The sequence below is a fragment of the Varanus komodoensis genome, unplaced genomic scaffold (assembly GCF_004798865.1).
Source record: "Varanus komodoensis strain SLA01 unplaced genomic scaffold, ASM479886v1 scaffold33, whole genome shotgun sequence".
Lineage (NCBI taxonomy): Eukaryota > Metazoa > Chordata > Lepidosauria > Squamata > Varanidae > Varanus > Varanus komodoensis.
The window spans coordinates 10,682,525-10,701,987 of NW_025335817.1; the positions used below are offsets into that span (position 1 = coordinate 10,682,525).

General features: G+C 43.3%; 2 protein-coding genes across 5 annotated transcripts in view; one reads left to right on the forward strand and one right to left on the reverse strand.

The window, feature by feature from the left end:
* Positions 1-19,337, forward strand: part of POLG (DNA polymerase gamma, catalytic subunit) — a 26,334-nt gene extending 6,997 nt beyond the window's left edge. For all 3 annotated transcript variants that reach the window (XM_044438709.1, XM_044438710.1, XM_044438711.1), the window contains 19 exons: positions 1,897-2,043; positions 2,946-3,025; positions 4,036-4,218; positions 5,006-5,157; positions 6,389-6,512; positions 7,764-7,988; positions 8,252-8,372; positions 8,796-8,861; positions 9,516-9,620; positions 10,482-10,642; positions 11,149-11,202; positions 12,776-12,893; positions 13,511-13,646; positions 14,124-14,370; positions 15,323-15,445; positions 15,561-15,726; positions 16,622-16,830; positions 17,153-17,313; positions 18,929-19,337. In XM_044438709.1, coding sequence (XP_044294644.1) covers positions 1,897-2,043; positions 2,946-3,025; positions 4,036-4,218; positions 5,006-5,157; positions 6,389-6,512; positions 7,764-7,988; positions 8,252-8,372; positions 8,796-8,861; positions 9,516-9,620; positions 10,482-10,642; positions 11,149-11,202; positions 12,776-12,893; positions 13,511-13,646; positions 14,124-14,370; positions 15,323-15,445; positions 15,561-15,726; positions 16,622-16,830; positions 17,153-17,313; positions 18,929-18,993 — 2,643 coding nt within the window. In that variant the 3' untranslated portion in view covers positions 18,994-19,337. The remainder of the gene's footprint in view (positions 1-1,896; positions 2,044-2,945; positions 3,026-4,035; positions 4,219-5,005; positions 5,158-6,388; positions 6,513-7,763; positions 7,989-8,251; positions 8,373-8,795; positions 8,862-9,515; positions 9,621-10,481; positions 10,643-11,148; positions 11,203-12,775; positions 12,894-13,510; positions 13,647-14,123; positions 14,371-15,322; positions 15,446-15,560; positions 15,727-16,621; positions 16,831-17,152; positions 17,314-18,928) is intronic.
* Positions 19,268-19,463, reverse strand: part of FANCI (FA complementation group I) — a 42,385-nt gene continuing 42,189 nt past the window's right edge. For both annotated transcript variants that reach the window (XM_044438707.1, XM_044438708.1), the window contains one exon: positions 19,268-19,400. In XM_044438707.1, the coding sequence (XP_044294642.1) occupies positions 19,335-19,400 (66 nt within the window). In that variant the 3' untranslated portion in view covers positions 19,268-19,334. The remainder of the gene's footprint in view (positions 19,401-19,463) is intronic.

Consider the following 19,463-nt stretch of genomic DNA (forward strand, 5'->3'; position numbering starts at 1 on the left):
GATGCCATGATCTTAGTTTTCTTAATGTTGAGTTTCAAGCCAACTTTTGCACTCTCCTCCTTCACCCGCATCAAGAGGCTCTTTAGTTCCTCTTCACCTTTTGCCATTAGAGTGGTATCATCTGCATATCTGAGGTTGTTGATATTTCTCCCAGCAATCTTAATTCCAACTGTTGATTCATCTAGCCCCGCCTTTCTCACGATGTGCTCTGCATATAAGTTGAATAGGCAGGGCGACAGTATACAGCCTTGCCGAACTCTTTTCTCAATTTTGAACCAAGCAGTGGTTCCATGCCCAGTTCCCACTGATGCTTCTTGACCCGCATATAGGTTTTTCAAGAGACAAATAAGATGGTCTGGTATTTCCATCTCTTTAAGAACTTGCCACAATTCGTTGTGATCCACACAATCAAAGGCTTTAGTGTAATCAGTGAAGCAGAAGTAGATGTTTTCCTGGAACTCCCTAGCTTTCTCCATGATCCAGTGTATGTTGGCAATTTCACCTCTAGTTCCTCTGCCTCTTCAGAACCCTGCCTATACTTCTGGTAGTTCACTTTTCCAATGCTGTAGCCACTGTTGAGTTTTCCAGATTTGCTGGTATATTCAGTGTACCACTTTAACTGCATCGTCTTTTAGGATTTTGAATAGCTCAGCTGGAATACTGTCTCCTTCACTAGCTTTGTTGTTGCTAAGACTTCCTAAGGGCCATTTGACTTCACACTCTAGAATGCCTGGCTCAAGGTCAGCAACCACACCATCATGGTTATCAGGGACATTAAGATCATTCTTGTACAGTTGTTCTGTGTACTCTGTTAGGTCCCTGCCATTTTTGTCCTTTATCATGCCCATCATTGCATGAAATGTTCCCTTCATATCTCCAATTTTCTTGAAGGAATCTCTAGTCTTTCCCATTCTATTGCTTTCCTCTATTTCTTTGCACTGTTCATTTAAGAAGGCCTGATTATCTCTTCTAGCCATTCTCTGGAATTCTGCTTTCAGTTGGGGGTATCTTTCCATTTTTCCTGTGCCTTTCACTGCCCTTCTTTTCTCAGCTATTTCTTAAGCCTCCTCAGACAGACATTTTGCTTTCTTGCATTTCTTTTCTTTGGGATGGTTTTAGTTGCTACCTCTTGTACCATGTTGTGAACTTCCATCCATAGTTCTTCAGGCACTGTGTCTATTAGATCTGATTCCTTAGATCTATTTGTCACCGCCACTGTATATTCATAAGGAATGTGATTTGGGTCATACCTGAGTGGCTGTTGGCTTGTTGGAAAAGAGTGTTTGTTATAACCAGTGTGCTCTCATGACAAAATTCTGCCCTGCTTCAGTTTGTACTGCAAGGCCAAACTTGCCTGTTATTCCAGTTATCTTTTGGCTTCCTACTTTAGCATTTCAATCCCCCATGATGATAAGGACTTCATTATTTGGTGTTATTTCTAGAAGGTGTTGTAGAACTGGTCAACTTCAGCCTCTTCTTCTCCAAGGTCTTCTGCAAAAAGAGAATTGACCTTGTTGGAGGAATGGGATAGAACTTTCCCCTTGCTTTGCTTACTGGCAGGTTACATCATTTTAAAAAAGTAGGGAACAAATCAAAACTGGAATCAGCTGTATACAGTGGTTCAGTCCAATATACCACCTCAATAACATTTTCATATTTTACTACATGTGTGGCACTTGTAGTTTTAAAAAATTCTAGTTTAAAAAAGCAGTTAGCAGCTACTCTGGTTCATCTTGAGGATTAGAGCCAATTAGAAAGGAAGACCTGCTTCTGTCGAGAAAGTAATGTGATTTTTTTAAAAAAATATCTAACTTTTCCTTCCAAATGTGGGGTTTTCAGTTTGTTTTTAGTTTTTGGACTAGTTGCTTATTCTTTTGTTGTCATATGTCCTTGCAGGTTGCCGCATGGGACTGGGTGAACATTAGTAGCATCAACAACCTAGTTGATGTGCATGCTTTATATGTTGGGGGCCAGCCACTGGAGAAAGATGCTCGGGACCTCTTTGTCAAGGGGAACATGCAGGACATCAGGAATAACTTCCAGGTAGAGATGACCAGACCTTTTAAAGTGGGTATGAGCAACCTTTTTGGCCTGGAGAATCACATGCAGTGCCGGACCAGGAGAAGCACACCTGTGTACCTGTGCCGCATGCCATTGTTTTCCCCATGCAGCTCGGTGTGCAGGGATGGGAAAGTTTACACTTCCCTCTTGGCTCCCTGCAGTCAAGGAATGGGATTGCCATGGGGAGCGAGAGTTTAAGCTGCCCCCGTAGATCTGGACAGATGGTTCCTTGCTGTTTGTAGGGATACACGCGTCAGGGTTGTGGGGGATATGGGGAGGCTTCAGCCTTGCCCCTTCTGTCTGCAGTTCCTCACTGATAACATGAATGTCTCAGCTTTCCTAGCTGACCAGCCGCCTTCCAGGTTTTTTTCCTGCCCTTATTAGCGACAAGGATTAGCAACAATCTCTGTATCAGGATTGCTGGGAAGAGAGGGATCTCATCCTTACCCAGCCATCTCTGCTCGGCACGGTTTGAAGGGTATAATGCTGAAAGCTTTTTCTCCCAGTTCTCCCTCAGTGAAGCAGGTCCCAGTGCTGGTAGTAGTAGGGAAACCAGCTTTCTCCACCCCACAAGCTGAGGGCTGATCAGCAGGAGGAAATAGGTGGGGCACAGAGAGTGGGCACAGGCTGCAAGCTGCTCCTGTGGGTTTTGCTAGGATCATAGTGGTCTAGTGTGCTCTTTACATGTAGACATTCGCAGATTTAATCCTGGTTTAAAAAGAAATCTCAGGTAGCAGACCTGGGGAAGGTGCCTTCCGTGAGCCTGGAGCATTCATGTGTAACAGAGGACACTACACTGCCATCGGTGACCCATGTTGTGACTCGGGATAAAGTGGCTCCTACAACCTTTCATGCTTGATCTTTTGTTCTGCTCTTCCTTGAAGGAACTTATGCAATATTGTGCTCGTGATGTCCGGGCTACTTATGAAATATTTCAGGAGCAGCTTCCTCTCTTCTTAGAAAGGTGAGAAGTTGTTAGAGCACAACTTTATGAAGTAAAAGACTCAAATTTAGCTGTTGCTTCAAAGAGCGGGATGTCTAAATTGGGGGACGCTTTTCAATATAGGGGACCTTGGTGAGGTAGCTTTTTTTGGGGTTAGCCAGAAGTATTGAGATGCTTTGTGTGCAGAGGAAAAATGTTGTCAGATTTTCCAATCAAAATTGGGTTGGGGACACACCATCACGTCCTGTCCTGATGGGGATTCTGGTCTCTCTCTTCCTCTCATTGCAAAGCAGGTGAATCTTACTTGGCTTTGCATTAGAGTAATGCACACTATAGAGGGCATGTGATGCAATTCTGTATGAAGAAAAGAGAAGGCAGTATCTCAATAAGCAGCTTCATCTTGAAGTGGACATTTTCCAGCACTTGGTCTTAAATGCACAAGTGTAAGATGAAGTTGGTCTTGGAAGATGAAGTTGGTTCAGCCTGCATTTCCAGCCAATGCAGGCTGGAAAATTGAGCCTAAGTATTTGGGGAGTTTTCATCGAACATCCTAGTAATTGTATCTTACTAGTAAATCGCCTGTCGTGATGGGCAGGGAAGGTGTGGAATAAAGCTTGTACATCGCAAGTTTGTGGAGGGTGTGTACAATATGTCTTCTCTCCCAAGGAATCTCTGACCATGGAGGTTGTCCTTGGTCCCTCTCTTGGTGTGAGGAATGCATGTTTGTCTTTGCTGAATAGAGTCCTTAACTGTTTTTTCTCCTTAGTGATGAATAGAAACCCCAGACTTAAGGGAGGAAGTAGAGGGCGTTCACACAGGTGGAGACTAAGTTGGTTTGCTCTCAGTGGTTCCAACTTCCAGCCATTCGCAAGTGTTTTTCCATAGAAAGCCCCGGCTTTTGTGTCTGCATGCCTGTTGGCCCTGCCTAGCGTGGTAGCCTGATAGGAACTGCTTGTTTGTCTAGCGAGATCACCAGGTGTCTAATGTTTCCATTCTATGAGTAGTCTTCTTTCTATTTGTTTCTGTATTAGATGTCCCCATCCTGTGACATTTGCAGGAATGCTGGAAATGGGGGTCTCCTACCTGCCTGTCAATCAGAATTGGGAGCGGTACCTGGATGAGGCTCATGTTACTTATGAAGAGCTGCAAAAAGACATGAAGAAATCTTTGATGAACCTGGCCAACAGTGCCTGCGAGCTCCTACATGGGGAGAGGTGCTCTTGTCCTCATTAACTGGTGTACAGCATTGTTACCGTGCACTATAGAATCATAGAATAGTAGAGTTGGAAGGGGCCACCCCCCCTTTAGTGCTGGACACCCTTGTCTTTCTCGTGTCTTTTGTTCGGGATGTATCTGAAGAAGGCTTCCTTGTCGTGCTTCGCATCCCTTGCTATTCATTTCGTGCTTTAGCCTTCATGATGCTGTTCCTGCAATTCCTTGCAGTCCTCATCTTGCCGTCTTTCAGTTCCTTGTAGTCTTAGGCCAGAACATTGCACGTTTGGTGAAAGCCTCAGTCTTGGGATCTAGGTCTTCCCTGAATAGTGGCAGAACAGAAAGACAGAGAGAGAAAACAACCATGACACAGAATTAAAATGGGCTGGGGGTTTCCATTGGCATATTTGCTGCGTCTTGGAAAAATCAGGATGCAGGCTGGTACCAAGGGAAGAGATGGGTGCGTTCTCCCACATGCCATCAGGGTGCTTAATATCGCTTCTCACCCCCTCCTCCTCGTAGCTATTCAAGGGAGAACTGGGGTCCCAGACAGTGACCCTGTCAAGCACAGCATCGTGGTCTTAACATCTATAGCCTGGAGGCATCTGGGTGGAGAGTTTGCTGCTATTGATGATCATGAGCATCTTCCCGCACCCATAAGTCCTTTTTTCTCCTTCCTTCACTGCTGTAAACAGGCAGAAATCTGTAGTCTGAGAACTCGCAGATGGCTGTTGAAAAACTGTTCTTTAAAGTAACTTACGTTGTGGTCTTTCTGATACATCAAAACAGGTACAAAGACGATCCCTGGTTATGGGACCTGGAGTGGGACCTCCAAGAATTTAAGCAAAATAAGGGGAAACCTGGGAAGAAGAAGAAGAAGGATATTAATGAGGAGCCTCCCAGTGGGGTGGAAGAGGCCTCTGCACTGGCGTGGCCGGAAGGTAGTGCCACATCCTCACTAGCCAGTCCTCCGCTAGCATGGGGCTGCTTTACCTTCTGTTACACCATGTCAGATCATTGATCCATCCAGTTCGGTGTAGTTTACCATTTCTTACAGCAGCTGAACATTTAGAGGAATCTTTCTCAGCTGTATCTGGAGCGGCAAGAGGTTAAACCTCCTTCACGGGAAGAATGAGCTTCAGCACTGTATCTCCCCTAAAGCCAGCATCCCTCTCAATCTAAGGTCCTTCAGATGCAATGGACTAAAACTCTCATAATCCCCAACCAAAATGGTCAACAGTAGTCCAACACACCCAGTTTGTGAAAGCTGCCCTAAGCTGTGGTTGCCATCAGAACAAGCATCCCCAAACCCTTTTTGTAAGCTCAAAGTGTGTACCTTACCAGCAATATGTAGGGGGTCAAATGAAGAACATTTTCTTGAACGGATGTCTAGGAAAAGCACTGTTATTATACGGAAATCTCTTTTTAAGGCTTTTTGTTCTCTTGCATGCTGATTGTAGACTTGCAAGTGAAAAGCCAGAATACACACATTTCGAGTGCAGTGCAAAGGCACATAAGAGCAATGGGCTGGTTTGGGGCCTGCAGTCCTTTGCACATTAGCATTATCCCCTGGAATTATCTTCCTGGTCTTTTAGCTTCCTATGCGTAAGTCACACTGGCTGAATTCAGATGATAGAGGAAGGAAAAGAAGCCACTGTGTAGCCCAGTACCATGTAAGCATCCAGCTGCATTGTGCACAGGTTGCCAAGTCATCTGAACCCAGCAAGGTGTTTGGCAGGGGCAGCTTTCAAACCACCCTGGAAACCGTGCCTTGTTCTAGGTTTCCAGGGTGGTTTGAAAAGCACCCCAGTGCCCTTCTCACTGTGTCCCAATAACACGGCAATTCACATACGGTGCAGGTAAATATGGAATCAAGGCAGTGCATGACTGCACGTGTGAAGTGAGGAAAAGCACCACTGTGGCTTCTTCCCTGATGATGTGAATACAGACACTATCTCATTCTTCCCAGGCGTTAAGTCTTTTTAGATGAAAACTGACAAGCCCTTCATTCTATGTTAACTGTTAAACTGTACTGGGTACAAGTTCTGTAATTCACTGAACTGGATGGATTGTGGCCATACCAGGTGGTATATTTCCTGAGCTACCTGCTTTGCTGTTATGCAATTTCCTGATGGAACAAATGCCTGTTTCTCATTTGTATGATGAAAACAGATCCTGGTCCCTTGACTGAAGAGGAAGAACAGAGCATACTGGAGAGGCAAATGACCTTAGACCACCTGAAGAAGACAGTATCTTTGCAACCAAAGAGAATTCAGCATCTGCCTGGCCACCCAGGGTGCGTTGCTAAAGGATGCTTTTGCATACAAGCATGCATGCTGATCTCCTAGTAATGCCAGCCTTTCTAGGAGCTGTTCCTCATCATCTTCATCAAATTATCATGTGATATGTCATGCATTGCTTAGAAATTAGATTCCTGTGATCTGCTGGACATGAGGCTGCTCATAAAAAAGTTAGAATACTTTACAGTTGGCACAATATATAGCTTCCAGAATTTTGAGTTCATCCTGTCAATCCAGTTATCTTACTTCCAATTCCTTGCCATTTGTATGGGTTGCCAGTTTGCTGCTTTGTTCAGTTCAGGTGCAGATCTTAACCTTTCAAAAGCCTAACTGTTCTGAGATTTCTCTTATCTCACCTGGCATCACAGTCTGCTTCAGAGGCCCCTCTCCTAGTTTACCTTGCTGGGAGGTAGGCACAAGATGTAGGGTCGTCCATGCAGTGGCACCTAAAATCAAGAGAGGTCTACCTAGTTGCTTTGCTGTCTGCCTTTCAGTGGGCAGCAAAACTTTTATTTCAGTTAGCCTTTGAGCTTCCGTTTAAAATTGAATCTGATGGCCCTTTGTTGTGAGTTTTTATTTTATTGCATTTGTTTAAATGAACAATAGAAGAACAGATGCCAGCACTATCTAATAAATTTACTGAGGCACGATTCTTTGTAGACAGACTTCCTTAGCATCTGACTCAGTATAATGTAACCAAGAAGAGGGTCAGCAGTCCCAGTCTCCCATTGACATGTCATTAGGAAAAGTGCTCTTTTAAACGAAAAGAATCAGACCAGCTAGACTCTTTAGTGACCTAAGGAGGTTACTTGTACTATGCTGAGTAAAACGAATTCTGGCAATTCTATTATTTATTTGAAGTATTTTTATGCTGCTTCTCAGATAAAATGGTTCCCAGAGTGATTTTTATGTACAGTTAAACAAGATAGCAAGTCTGTGGACAGGGACTATCTAAAAAGCAACGGCATACAAAAAAAAAGTTGGGAGTGGGGAAATAATTGATAATTTATTGAATATCCAGTCTACTCCATGATGAAATGTTTGGAGTACTCTGTAATTTCATATTAGATTAAAATGCTACCATATACGTATTTGTATATTACAAGTCTACATATACAAATAATGTAGACTTGTTACCATATTTAGTGCATGGTGTCATCAAGTATCGTAATAAATATAGGCAAGGATTTAAAAACAATCTCAGCTCCTTATTTGTTGAGTCTGGGAGCTGTTTTCCCCTGTCACAGGTGGTACCGCAAGCTGTGTCCACGACTGAATGATCCCAGTTGGGTCCCTGGGCCCAGCCTCATCAGCCTTCAGATGAGAGTGACCCCAAAGCTCATGAGGCTCACCTGGGATGGCTTTCCACTGCACTACTCCGAGAAGTATGGCTGGGGCTACCTGGTTCCAGGCAGGAAGGACAACCTGCCAGAGGTTACTCCTGAGAGTGAGTTGCCTGTGTGCCCGTTCAGGTAAGGAGGTGGGAATTTGGGGGAAGCAAGGGCAGCAGATATCCATGTCTAGTATTCTTAATACTATTAATACCTATAATATAGTGCCATTGCTACATGTTTCATACAGTCCAACAACAGAAAAAGCCCCCTACCCTAAGGAGCTTATAGGCTAAAATGTCATAGTTTGAGGTGGAAAGAGGCAAAGGTGGCAAACAGAGGAAACCAAAACAAGGGTGATGGTCAGCAAATCCCATTACAACTCTCCTTCCTCTTTTCCGTAGGGTTATTGAGCATTTATACCGGGAACAATGCAAACAGCAGGGCAAAGAGCAAGCTACCTTACTAGGCACCTCCCTGGATGAAGAGTTTATGTTAGCAGAAAATAGCACTATCTGGCAGAAGGTACAGTTTGTGTGATTTGGAGCTGAGATACATGATCAGTATAATTACTGTTTCTGCTGTTTCTTTGTAATCTGCTTAAAGAGTCCTTGGGACTAACAAGCTGTGGAATATAAGGTGAATTTATCATCATCATCATCATTTCAACCATTGTTATGTAGTGCAGCTCTTTCTAGGCTGTACCATTTCAGTTAACAGAAAATCACAAATTTGATTGTTGCTCCCTATTCAAAGACTGCTCCATGAATGTAAAAAACTAACTTATCTTGAACACAGTGATGCCCTTTCTACTTTTTAAGCATGTGTAGAACTTTCTGTGAAGGTCCCTGATGGTTGGATGGGGGCCAGGAAGATAAGTATCATATGAACGAATATGAGAGCAGAGAGAGGGGCTCCATATGAAGATGCTTATTTTCCTTGTGCCAGGTTGAAAAGTTCAGCCAGCAGGAGAGCAACGTGGAAGGGGATCCTGCAACGAAGAAAGTGATGCAGGTAATCGCATGCCCTATCAAGGGGAAGATGAGCAAGTGTGTATTTCACTTAAACTTCTGGGTGTAGCATTCAGGGAGTGAATCTTGGAGAGTTGCATAAAAACCCAAGAGTAGGACTCCTTACCATGATATGTCAGTACTTGGAGGATCTAGTTACGTAGGGAAGGTGGTAGAAGCAGCTTTTCCCAAATGTCTACTCTGGGAACCCCGATGTCAGGTATAATTAGAGGAACATCAAGGGTCGAGATGAGCTTATCTGGCTGTTCTGCCGTTTTCATGAATGATTTATAGAAGAAGAAATCGAAGACTGACTGGAGTAGGTGGCACAAGCATGATGGTCTTCACATATGTTTTGAGGGATGCGTCTGTGGACTCCTTTGAAAGCAGGGTTCTGCTTAGAGATGCTTCCTGTCCCTCAGGCTTTTGTGTTTTCAGAGCTGAAGTCTGGCTGAGCCTGCACTGATTTGAAAGAGGCTGTAGTAGAGTGCTGGAGCACATACCATCCATGGAGAAGATCTCAGGCTCATTCTTCAGCTTTCCCTGAGAGGTCTGGGAAGACTGCTGCCTGAAACTCTTCGGAGCTGTTACTAGTCCGCAGTGCTGGGCTGGATGCAGCAGTGCCTGGCAGCTGCCTGTGTTCTATGATTTTCTTTAGGATGCTGCAGGATCTGAAAAAAGCCACCCTGAATATCACCATGGCAGTGGGCCTTACAACGAGGTCAACATTCCTGGATGTTGGTTTTTCAGGCTCCCTCACAAGGTCAGTACAGACCATTTCTTCTGGAGCCCAGGAGTTACTTGAAATTGAAAATAAAGCATAATGGCTTGTAAGAATGCAAGAAATCAGCCTTGTATCCTATATAGTCAACATTTTTCTTCCCTTGCCCCTTCAGTACACATTTCATTGAACTTTTTTTCAGGGGTGGCGGGAGGGAATCAAATATCTTTCTAGGAAAACTTCCTTACTGGTCCCTTGTGCAACCTCTTGCAGCTACATAAAAGAAAAAAGCCTCCACAGTACAATCGCCCCACCCAACTCCCCTCCACCCCAACACATACCTGATATCTCTCCCTTCTCCCCCCAAAGACATGTCCTCTTGGGCACCACCAAAAAAGTTCTAGCAGAGGGAGTTGCGGGGCCGGGGGCAAAGTACCAGTTCTAGCTCCTAATGCCTCTGTTGCTTAAATATTCTTAATTAATCCCATTTTTCTTAGATACCTAATTTACACAAATTCATCGTTCCTATTCCACTGTTCCCTATATCTTGCTCCGTACTATTATCTTATATTGTCTTCCTTCTGATTCATCATCTTTTAGTTATTCTGTCTGTTATTATTATATTCTGTATTAAATTATATAGTCTCATAATGAGATAGAGAAAAATGAAGGAAAGGGGGGAGAGGGAGGCGAATTTAGATGAAAGGAATATGCATGTGTGCATGTGCATGCACAAAAAAGGTAATATTAAGAAGTTCTCTATTTAAGCTAATTATCCTCTTGTTTAAAATGTTTATTCCCAACCCTTCCACCTGGGGAGAGGGCTTTGTGTTGTGCTGGTCAAACCTCTTCCACAGCCATTACCTTGAGCCAAAGAAAACTTTTTTCTTTTGTTGTTAAAAGGATGGAAATGACAACAATGTTGGAAGTCCATTTGCTAAAGATTTTTTGCCCAAGATGGAGGACGGCACCCTGCAGACAGGGATAGGGACCACAGATGGGACCCAAGCTCTTGAAATCAACAAGAAGATCTCCTTCTGGAGAAATGCCCATAAGCGAATCAGGTGAGCTGAGGCCTGCCAAATTCACTTGCCTCTGCATCACTGCCAGATGCCCTCTCTTGCTTACTGTGTATGGTTGCCTTTACTTTTTGGTGGTGCCACAAGCCCCCTTCCTTCAAATCCTTTGGCAAGTTTAATGGGGCTTAGAGGAGGAGTAGGGGTCTGTGTTAGGTACAGAGCAAATTCCAGCCTGTTTCAGACTCGAGTGCAAAGGGCGGGAAGTTCCTCCATGGAGCTCTCATCAGATTTCTGAGCATTTTTAAAGAGGATATTTGTGCTCAGTATGGCAGTGGTACATTACTAGCAATCTCACAGCAGGGTTTATGAAGAACTTGATAAACTACTGTCAGCTTTGCCTGGTTATTCCATTTGTGGCCTACCAGCAATTGGAGCTTGAGAATCAGCCAAGAAGACATGGGCCATTTTTAAAAGTTCTTTTTCTTCTATTGTATTTGCTTCCCAAAGTTAGCATTTCTAGAGGTCCTCTTTTCACATTTTGGTTCTTGCAGTTCCCAGCTAGTAGTGTGGCTGAAGAAAGGGGAGCTGCCTCGATCTGTCACCAGGTATGTCTACAGAGATGTTCACAGGAGCATGTTGAATCTGTTCCTTCCTTCCTTTATAGCCAAAATGTGGTTCCCAGAGTAGCTTAACACTAAAATCCAATTGAAGGAACAATTAGCCACGTGCAGGTGAATTTCTGAGTTCGTGGTACTGGTGATACAGTCTAAGTTCCAAGCTGTTCCCCACCAAAAGGAGGCAGAAAGCTCTTCAGATGGACTCTTGAGTTTGGCAAACAGTGAAGATTTCACCTGCAGAAGCATCCTTTTGATAGATTTCTGTTACGTTTTCTTGCTGGGGAAATGGCCACAGCTCTGGGGCAAAGACTGTGTACAGAAAACACCAGGTTCCAGGTTCCATTTCTGGCATCTCCACCTTAGAGCTTGGCTGCACATTAACATTCACCAAGCAAAAGCATTTCCTCACTAAGAAGCAAGGAAAGCTGATATGACGGGGGACAGGGGAAAGACATTATGTGCACATGAGTTAAGAACAAACTGTTGTCTTCCTTTCTCCATCTGTTATTCACTGGACTCCTTAAGAGACGTCTTCATTGCTCCTTCCACACTTTCTCCTGCTTTAATGTGTTTATGATTATATTTCCCAGCAGCTTTCCCTGCCTGTCACCTTGACAGACCCTCCACAGGCTGCATTCTTATGTGTTGGGTCTGCATTCTTGCAGCAGCTGCGTAATGAGTTAGCAGGGCTAGAAAGAACCTGCCCTGAAGCCTTGGAGGAGAGCTGTCATTCAAAGAAAACTTCAGGGCTAGACTGGGCCACTAGCCTCATTTAAGCTTCATAGGTCACTTGTTCAGATATTGAATTCTGAAGAAATTATCTTGAAATTCTGACTTTGAAAGTGGAGCAGGCAAAAAGAGTACAGAACTCATTTCTGTGTTCCATCTGGGCTGCATCAGTTAAATTCTGGACTCTTAATCCATTGGTTGAAGAAATCCAGATGCCTTGCCAAGAATCCCCAGTTCTGCTTTCATGCACATAAGTAAAACTCCATAAAGTTAATAACCTTTCATGCTTTGCTTTGAAATAGGCTTAGTGTTTGCAAAAGCTCAGTTTTCACCATCCCCTAGCGAGGAATATGGTGGCACAAAGAAAGGTCTAGGTAGATGGTGGTTGTGTAAGGCCTGGGTTAGGGAATGTGCTGAGAACCCAATAAATGGAAAAGGCCACTTAGGAGAGGAGAAAAATTATGTCCATTGAATACTGGAACATTATCAAGATTGGAGTCAATTAGGATTTCAAAATGTCTATCCACCAGGGGTCTAGAAACTTACTCATTTTATTTTTAGTGAAAATGGAGTTCTGTTAGGAATCTCTGCAGAGTCATTAGATTCTAAGCAAATTTCAAAGCTTTACATTATGAGACTAGTGGCCAAGTGAAATTGAGGAAGGCTAATAAACAGGTGCTGAACTGCTACAGCAGACCAGAACCTCAGGTCTTCACATAATGTGTCTGTTTAGCTACACCTGTCCTTGTCAAATAGCTGCTCGGTTATTAGCAATTCCAGTGCTTGGCTTCCTACTGTACTTTGAAACAGCCTCATACTGGCACTTTTCTAGGCATCTTGACTACAATGAGGAGAATAGTTGTGGAGCCATCCTACCACAGGTGGTAACTGCTGGAACTGTTACTCGGCGAGCCGTAGAACCTACCTGGCTAACAGCCAGTAATGCAAGGGTATGTCGCTTCTAGTGCTTTTTATCAATAGGGAAAAATACTGAAATACTAGTCACAAACAGTGCCGTTTATGCAGCTTTTCTTGACAAAAAGAGAAGTCTAATTCCACTCTTCGAAAAATATAGTTGCTCTTGCCTAAATTGACAGGAATAAAGAAGCCATTATGTCTTTATCAGTGAGTTTATTCATGCCTTCATGTTATTCCAGTTTTCCAATGCTTTTGGCAGAGTTGTAGGCTTTATGAAAATCAGAAGTGCCAGATATTCTTAAATTGAATAATTATTCAATATTCAATTATTCAAGAATAATTGAGGCCATAGGAAGTTTTATTGGATGTTCCAGACATTGGGCCTGAATGTATGCTCAAGTCAGTCTCTTATTCTGGAGTAGTTTTTCCCCTCCCAAAATGATCAGCATAGTTGTAGAGAATCGATTGACCATCATATCGGTTAAAACAGAGTAAAATAACGCAGAAGCCAGTTGTCCACATCTTACTATTTGCTTCTCATGGAGCAAGTTTGCTGTCTAGCAAAGTGGTAGTATAGAAATGGATTTTTGTCAGCCAGACACGAGTTGACTGAGGGACATGGTGTAAGTAGAACCTCGTTTTCTTGCAGGCTGACCGGGTGGGGAGTGAACTAAAAGCCATGATCCAGGTTCCTCCCGGCTACCATATGGTTGGAGCTGATGTGGATTCCCAGGAGCTTTGGATTGCAGCCATCTTGGGAGATGCTCATTTTGCTGGCATGCATGGTACACACTTTCACTCACAACAGCCCTCTGCTTTGTCACCTGCTTCTGGAAGGCAAACTACTGTGTTTGCAAACATGAAAGTTCTGTTTCACTATCATTATTAATTTGTCCTCTCCTTTGAAAAAGTGTGGGGGGGTGTTGATAAACATTGAAAAGGCAAAAGCTAAATGCAAAGCCTGTTTTAATCAAGGAAGTGAAATATCATTAGCAAAGATCTGTCATTTGATTTGTCATGGAGAGAAACAAGAAGCTAAGCAAGATACAGAAGTGCCCATAGGAGACAGTTGGAAACCTTATATATTTTTTTTGGCAGACCTGTGCAGCTGTAAGGGCTGAAACTTGTCTTATTTTTTTAAATGAAATCCAAGCTTTGCAACTGAATCCGATCATATTATTTTCCTACCCTGCACTTGGACAGAATTGCAGAGATACAACCCTGAGCTGCCTTTTCACCAGCCGGTTGCTTCCCCACTGCAGGCTGCACGGCTTTTGGCTGGATGACCCTGCAGGGGAAGAAGAGCAGTGCCACAGACCTGCACAGCAAGACGGCCTCCACAGTGGGGATCAGCCGAGAACATGCCAAAGTGTTCAACTATGGGCGCATCTACGGGGCAGGGCAGCCCTTTGCAGAGCGTCTGCTCATGCAGTTCAACCATCGTCTGACAGAGCAGCAGGCCAGTGAAAAGGCTCGGCAGATGTACGCCGTCACGAAAGGGGTTCGGCGGTAAGGTTCTCCCGCAGGAAGGTCAGCCCATGCTTAAACAGTTCAGTCTTGACATGCTTCTACAGGTCCAATAATTGGAGCAGCAACCTTTAATCACCTTGAGAAAAAAAAAATATAATGAAAAGGGCATTCCTGATTAAATGAACAACATTGTGTACAAAAGTTGAAGTGCAGGTGGCAAGAGCTACCAGAAAATAAGCATTCTGAATATACTTTCAAGTCAAGACTGAATATCTCTTCTCAGCTGATGCCCACATCAGTGTATAAATGTACCTCCTGAAACTGGATTGTACGTTGACGTTTTCCCCATTGCACCTGTGCTTCAAATGGCACCTCACCACTGGTCTCCCTGCTCTTTATTTAGCAAACTACAACACTTTGCTGTGTTACTAGGCTATTCTAAGGGAATACTTTGTCAGTGCAGTGCAATGGGATAGTGTATTAACCAATCATTTATTTCTATAAATACTTATGGGAAAATAAAAGTGTGTTATTTTACCCTTAAACCTAATCAGTGTTCTGGAGCTAATTTTTCCTGCTTTGTTTAGTTTAGGGTGCAACTTATGCATGAAATAGGTTTGCAAAACATCCTTAATGTTTTCATGTCATTCAAGGACATGCATACAGATACATGTTTACAGCAGTATGTGATGGAGAGCATGCAAATACTTAATTGATAATTATCCTGCAGTGGAGGAGAATATTCTTGCATGGGGTGAGATTGGAGGGTGTAGGAGTGTATTGTGTGGTGAGAGTAGGACCTTGCCAGGCCATTCCTCCAAACAATTCCCTTTTGTTTTTTCTGGGCACCCTCTTGCAAAATGGTTCTTGGTTCTACATTGTGGTATACTGTGAGCTAAATTGCAAAGAGGACACCATGCCAATAGCTTTAGCTAGGTGTTAGACGGGATAATGTTTTTAGATTCCTCCAAACACTTTTCTTCTCTCATAGTTACTTCCTAACTGAGGAAGGAGACTGGCTGGTGGAGAAGCTGAGCATCCCTGTGGAAAGGGCCAAGGATGGCTCTGTGTCTGTGCAAGACGTGCAGCAAATACACAGAGAAATAGGGAAAAGGTCAGTTGGTGGTCAATAATGCTGCCCCTCTTACAGATTTTAAATGCCTTGTTGTCCACCTAGGTTCCTCTGCTACTGAACTTCTAACTCAGCTCTAAAGCCCTTCATGTTGCAGGTCTCAAAGGAAGTGGAATGTGGTTCGCCAGAGTGTGTGGGCCAATGGAACGGAGTCTGAAATGTTCAACAAACTAGAAAGCATCGCCATGGCAGCATCACCTTGCACCCCTGTGCTGGGCTGCCGGATCAGCAGGGCTTTGGAGCCAGCTGTTGTCAAGGGTGAGGTGAGAGAGAACCTCTTTGAGGCGGAGCAACAGCTTTGTGATTCTAGTGGCTGCTCAGCCAGCATTGAGAGGAGAGTAAGGGAATAAACTGGGGTGGCAAGGAAGAGGTCCTTTGCAAATAGACATATGTGGCATTTCATTTTGATTGTTCACCAGACCCTTCCTCACCCACCTGAATAAATCAGGGTATACAGCTTACAGTTCCTGCCCTCAGGCCTTATTTCCCAAAGTGCTTCATTCTGCAGAACACATTATACATAACATACATATTGCTGTGTATATTGAGATCAGGAGTGATGTGGGGAGTTTACGCCTCTCCTAATACCATCAGATGTGCTTTATGTGCTCCTTCAAACTTTTCTTCCAGCCTGTCCTCCAGGCTGAAGGTCAAAAAGGATAAGAACTATATTTATTTTCTGTATTATTTCCTGTGGTGAATAAAAATGCCTATGGGAAACAAAACGGGAAAGTTTTACATGTTAGTAAAGAATTACAGAAAGAAGAAAAAAGGGTATTTGTAGGGAGCCGAATAAAAAATAGCCTGCCTATTAACTTTTTTATAGAATTATTTCCAAGGTAGGTGACATGAGTGACTATCAGTGAGCTGTGTGAAAGCTCCTGTGTTGCAGCCACTGCCTTTCTCCCTTTTCAGTGTGTCTGAGCAGGGCAGATTTCTGACATCTTAAAATATCACTTTTGCCCCACACACCCACAAAAGTGTTGGCAAATTCATATTTGGTTGAGGAGAGACAAGAGGCCAAGAAGGCCAGTAGCTGCTGTGTGAATTGAATTGATGTGCTTATTCGAATGTATCCCCCACAACCGAGTTGCACTTACCTTACTACTTTCCAGTGTGAGCCTTCAGCTATCTTTGTGTCTATTTGTTTCTTTCTAGTTTTTGACCAGCAGAATAAACTGGGTGGTCCAGAGTTCAGCGGTTGATTACCTGCACCTAATGCTAGTGTCAATGAAATGGCTTTTTGAGGAATTTGGCATCGACGGACGCTTTTGCATCAGTATCCATGATGAAGTGCGGTACCTGGTTCAGAGTGGGGACCGCTTTCGTGCAGCTCTAGCCCTGCAGATTACCAATCTCCTTACACGGTGAGAACCATGTTTGTCTATTTTCTACATTGTTCAACTAGCTGGAATCAGGAATAGCTTGAAAATTCACACTTCTTTCTGGTGTCAGAAATTCAGGTTAATACTATCTTACTGTGGAGGAGTAAATGTGTTTGCCAAACCCTTCAAATGAAAAAAATCATTCAGGATGTAGTGGAAGTATGGGGTTTTGGAGGGTTGTTAAAAGCGTGTGAGGATTTGGGCCCATACTTAATGTGAGCACTGGAATCTACTGCATGTCCTAAGGGAAAGGGGAATAATGTCTTAAATCATGAAGTATAATAGTATTCTTGCTGCTTTTCAGGTGCATGTTTGCTTATAAACTGGGTCTTCAAGATCTGCCTCAATCAGTGGCCTTTTTCAGTGCTGTGGATATTGATCAGTGCTTAAGGAAAGAGGTAACTATGGATTGCGTCACTCCGTCTAACCCAACAGGGATGGAAAAAAGATACAGCATCCCTCAAGGTAAGGATGGCTTTTTATCTGATGGATTATAACCTCCCTAGAAAATCTCCTCCTCCGCTGCAGAAAATTGACATCTTTACTGGACACCTTTTTCAGGCAAGGTTAAAATGGTACTTCACAGTATGTACACAGTATTGCATTTGAACCCAGTGTAAGGAGACATACTGCTCCCATAGGGTGGGCTCTAAGGCAGGCTGACCTGCAGTTTAGAAACACAGCGAGTCAGAAGGGCCTCCGGCTCAGGCCATGGTTAGAGGTTCTTCAGGAAGCTGGGTTCCTGAGAAACAAAGAAACAGAAAGAGTCCAGAATGGGTCTCCTGGGCCATCTAGTCTGACCCCCAGCTCCAGCTGGCTCTGCTCATGACATGCCTACCATGTGCAGTTTAGGCAATACCATCACCATATGGATGAAGACTGTTTCAGCAGAAGCATGTTTAGGCATCCTCCATTGCCCAGCAGATGTCCTGTGGGAGAACCATGTGGCTGTTCTAGAGATCCTTGAGAGGGGGCTGTTAATGGAAAAAGCTGCTGAGGCAGCCATTACTTTGGTGAAATATGCTATAACATGTGCAGGTTTAGCAAGTTTGTAACTTCATCAGTTGAAAAAAATCCATCTAGGGTAAGACTGCTGAATGAATGAGAAAATCTGAATTCTTCAGTCCTGTTGAGGTAGATTTTGATGGCCCTTCTAAGAGCCAGTGTGTTCCGAAATGGAACTTCACACTTAGTACCCAACTTTATCTATGCCTCTCTGAATGCAAGATCTTCCCTCACCTGTTTCAAGGAGCTGTAATGTCCACCTGTCATTACAGGATGCTAGGAGGTATCCTTACTGAGGCTTTCATGATGTACACGTGTATATACAGTTTTAGTTATCCATGCAGAGGAGAGATCCCACCTTCATTTAAATCTGGGATTTGCTGCACAGTCTCTCAAGGCTATAGAGGAAATACATTTGGCTCACTCTTTCCCCTGCAACAAACCTGAAAGAGGCCATTAGTGTTTGGTTTACCCATATTTCTTCTGATACATCCCCAAACCATATAGGCCTTTTTGGAACCTGGCTTTAAGATACAGTTTACTCTTACTCCAGTAGCTCTAGTCTTGTTACTTCACCACCGACAATTCTGTATGCTGCACTTTAGCCCCATTTCACAGCACTTCAAGATGAAACCTTGTCACACATGTGGTAAGACATAATTGCTTTTTAATGGATGTTAATGTATATTTAAACAACTTATGACTAAGTTTTGTTTATTTGAGATGCACTAGTGATTTTTGTTGAACTGCAGCTTGAGGGAAATTAATAGGAACAGTTTATATATTTTTTAAATGAAATGAAGCTCACAGGAACTCTTTGAAACAAAATGCACCTTAGAAAAAGGACACATTTTTGAAATATGCTCTTTTTTTTAGTATTAGCATTCTTGGACTATCATAATGAAAAACACTGGTCTTCTCTTACCCTACTAAGATAAGAAGCATTTAATGGTAATAGGGCAACAAGTGGATCTCAAAGTGTTTTAAGTATTTGCTCTGCAGACTTGAAAAAAAATATCTGTGAAAGGAACTTTAGTACTATTGTTGATGTTCCTATTTATTTAATTTATTTCAGGTGATGCTCTGGATATATATCAACTTCTAAAAATAACCAAAGGGTCACTGGGGAAAGGAAAATAGGGTTTGACACCATAACAGGAAACATGGCCAAGCGATCATTGTAGAGGGAGTCTCTTCAGCAGTGACTCCTGCCAGGCCTTTCTTTCAGTTCTGCAAGAAGAACAGCGCATACCATAAGCAATCTGCAGCATTTATTATGGCATGTCCCTGATGCTGTCCAGACGAGGACAAAAGGAAGGACAGCATGCCAACGGTGCCTCACAAGAATGACAGTTCAGGAGGCGATTGGTGGTACAAGCATTTAGGGAATTGTGTTGAAAAGGAGACAGTCTTTCTCTAATGCTGTGCAAGACTAGCACAGCCAAATACAGAAATTCATTTGGTAATAAAGGAAACAGCTCTCATTTTTTTCGTCTCCTCTTCTTTTTGGGCTCCTGGCTGTTGTTGGAATGTACAGATGTAGCACTCTAAAAGAAAAGAAAAAAGAAAAGAACGTGCTGTGATAAATGCATCAGAGGATTTCGAATGAA